Here is a 2,246-nt window from a genome sequence, read left to right as displayed (position 1 = left end):
GGTTTCAGAGGCAGAGGGGAGCGCTGACTCCAGCCGGCGGGGACGGGTGGAGGCACACTGACAACAGGGATAACTTTACCGTTCGTTTTTGTTTTAATTTTCTTTCTTTCTTTTATATGTATATATCTATACACACACACACATCTATATATAAAAATATATCTATATAATATATATCTATATATAAAAATATCTATTCATCTTTAAAATAATGAAAACCGTTTCAAAATTATGCCGTGCTCATGTGCCGACCTCACCCACCGGTATATAATTAATCCGATCTCTGGTTACGATGCTAAAACAGCCCCGCGTCCCACCCACCCTGCTTTTTTTCCTCTGATCAATTAAATTAAAAATATGTTCAGTGTTCTCGATTTTTTTTTTCCCCTAAACTTTTGGGATAGCGAGAAGAACACACAGTGTAGGTAGCAGACCTAGGAGAGAGCGGTCGTAGTACTGGCTGAAGGAAAAGAGAGGCGTTTTCTTACCCATTGCTGTTTTAGCCATGCTGGGATCTGCAGCTCTCAGAGGCGGTGAAGGCAAAGGGGTCCAGCTACAGCAGTGGAGAGAGAGAGAGAGAAGACTGAATAAGGCACTGAGTCAGCAGAGTGGGGCTGTGCAAGAGAAGGAGCAAGAGGCAGGAGCCCATGAATAATTATCACTCCTCTACCCAAGCAGATTGGCTCGAGAGGTCCCCTGACATGACTCCTGCAGAGCCAGAATCTCCGGGCATTAAATATTGATCCACCAATGGTGCTGGAGTACAAAGTGCCAGAATGCAGTTTGAAATGGAAATCAGTCCTTGGATGCTTCTCCCCCCTCGGTCTGGCGTTAATAGTACATTCCATGTCAAATGTTTTATGTCTTACATGAAAAAAGCCTATTGGTGTTGAAGGCTCTGCTGTTGCTACCTGTAAAACATGCACAAACTCATTTTAATGTATTTCATTCCAAAGATACAACAAGAAGAGGGACCATTGCAAGGGATTTCCTAGACCATTTCAGTAAAACAGCTGTTCAGATTATTTTTGCCTCCTGCAAGGGTACACAGATATCCTATACAATTGTTTTATACTGAATATTTCTGTATTTTAATACCTGTTTTAGTGTCCCCAGACCTAACCTTGGTCTTGCAGAACTTTTCTTAACCTTGGGAAACGGCACCTGGACCTGCTTACGCTCTCAAAGGGCTCTGGAAATCCCAGACCAGGATAAATTTGGACAGAAGTCAGTAAATACTTCCCTGATGCACTATGGTAAGAGCCACTGGGAAGATGAGAGCTTGATTTCCTTGATAAAGTGTGAAGAATGAGATCTGATGTGGGCATTACATGAAAAGGGATGGACACGTTCTAAGGATTCCCTACACTAATTTCAAGGATTCTCTATCCCTGGCAAGAGGAAAGCCAGTGCCATAACTGGCAGCCACTAAACAAATGTGGTGGAGGTTAATTGAACTCCTTGCTAGAAACATGGCAGTGATGGGACCTGTTTGTACACCTCCTAGGCCTGGAAGCAGTTGCTGGCCTAGAGGAGCCAAGACCTTGGCACAAAGAGAAGGATGCTCCACCTTTACCTTCTCATCTTTACACTGTCCAGCTGGAGCTCATTTTCCTCTCCCAGGGGATAACCAGCCTTATTGTTAAGAGCTTTCAGGGATAACAGACTCCCACACTGCTTGCAGACAGCCAGGGCACAGGGCTTGCAATTTGGAGGACACTACTTATAGATCTGTTTCATGGTGTGTGTATGGGTGGGTGGGAAAAGCAGGGTATTGGCACCATTGTTCTTCCTTGTGTGGGGCTGTTTGCAGCTGCACAGGCCACGCTGTGTGCCATCACTAACTGCGATGGTCTCACTCTGTGTGTGCTTCCCTAGAACAGGTGACCCACGATTATGCTTCTCAAGCTTCCTTGAAGTCAGTGAAGAGCATCTTTGAGTGAAGCATCACCATGAGCATGAGCATGAGGCTAGCTTTCTCTTTTGAGACACTAATGACGATTTCTGAATTGCAGAAACTAGGTTTTTTTCTTTAAATGAGAATAGTAAAGTCTAGAAGTGCGTCTGGGGAGAGAAACATCCCCGTGCACAGACACCAGCATGTGAGCTGAGGCGGGGCAGACGCCGTGATGGCTCCCTGCCGAGGCACAGGCAGAGGGGATGAGACCAGGTATCGGGATGCAGGGCCGGTCCACCTTTCTGAGAGGCTCTGCCCGCGCGGAAAGCGGGACGGCCCCGGGACCCGG

General features: G+C 46.2%; 1 protein-coding gene across 1 annotated transcript in view; it reads right to left on the bottom strand.

Moving 5' to 3' along the window:
- STMN2 (stathmin 2) overlaps nt 1-689 on the bottom strand; it is a 39,450-nt gene extending 38,761 nt beyond the window's left edge. The window contains exons 1-2 of the mRNA XM_042036185.1: nt 671-689; nt 489-553 (exon numbers count right to left, since the gene is read on the bottom strand). Coding sequence (XP_041892119.1) covers nt 489-507 — 19 coding nt within the window. The 5' untranslated portion in view covers nt 508-553; nt 671-689. The remainder of the gene's footprint in view (nt 1-488; nt 554-670) is intronic.
- Between the last annotated feature and the right edge of the window lie 1,557 nt (nt 690-2,246).

The sequence above is a fragment of the Corvus kubaryi genome, unplaced genomic scaffold, assembly GCF_017639235.1.
Source record: "Corvus kubaryi isolate FWS band 111438036 unplaced genomic scaffold, C.kubaryi_AGA036_p1.0 37385, whole genome shotgun sequence".
Classification (NCBI taxonomy): Eukaryota; Metazoa; Chordata; class Aves; order Passeriformes; family Corvidae; genus Corvus; species Corvus kubaryi.
This window is presented reverse-complemented; position numbering and strand designations above follow the sequence as displayed.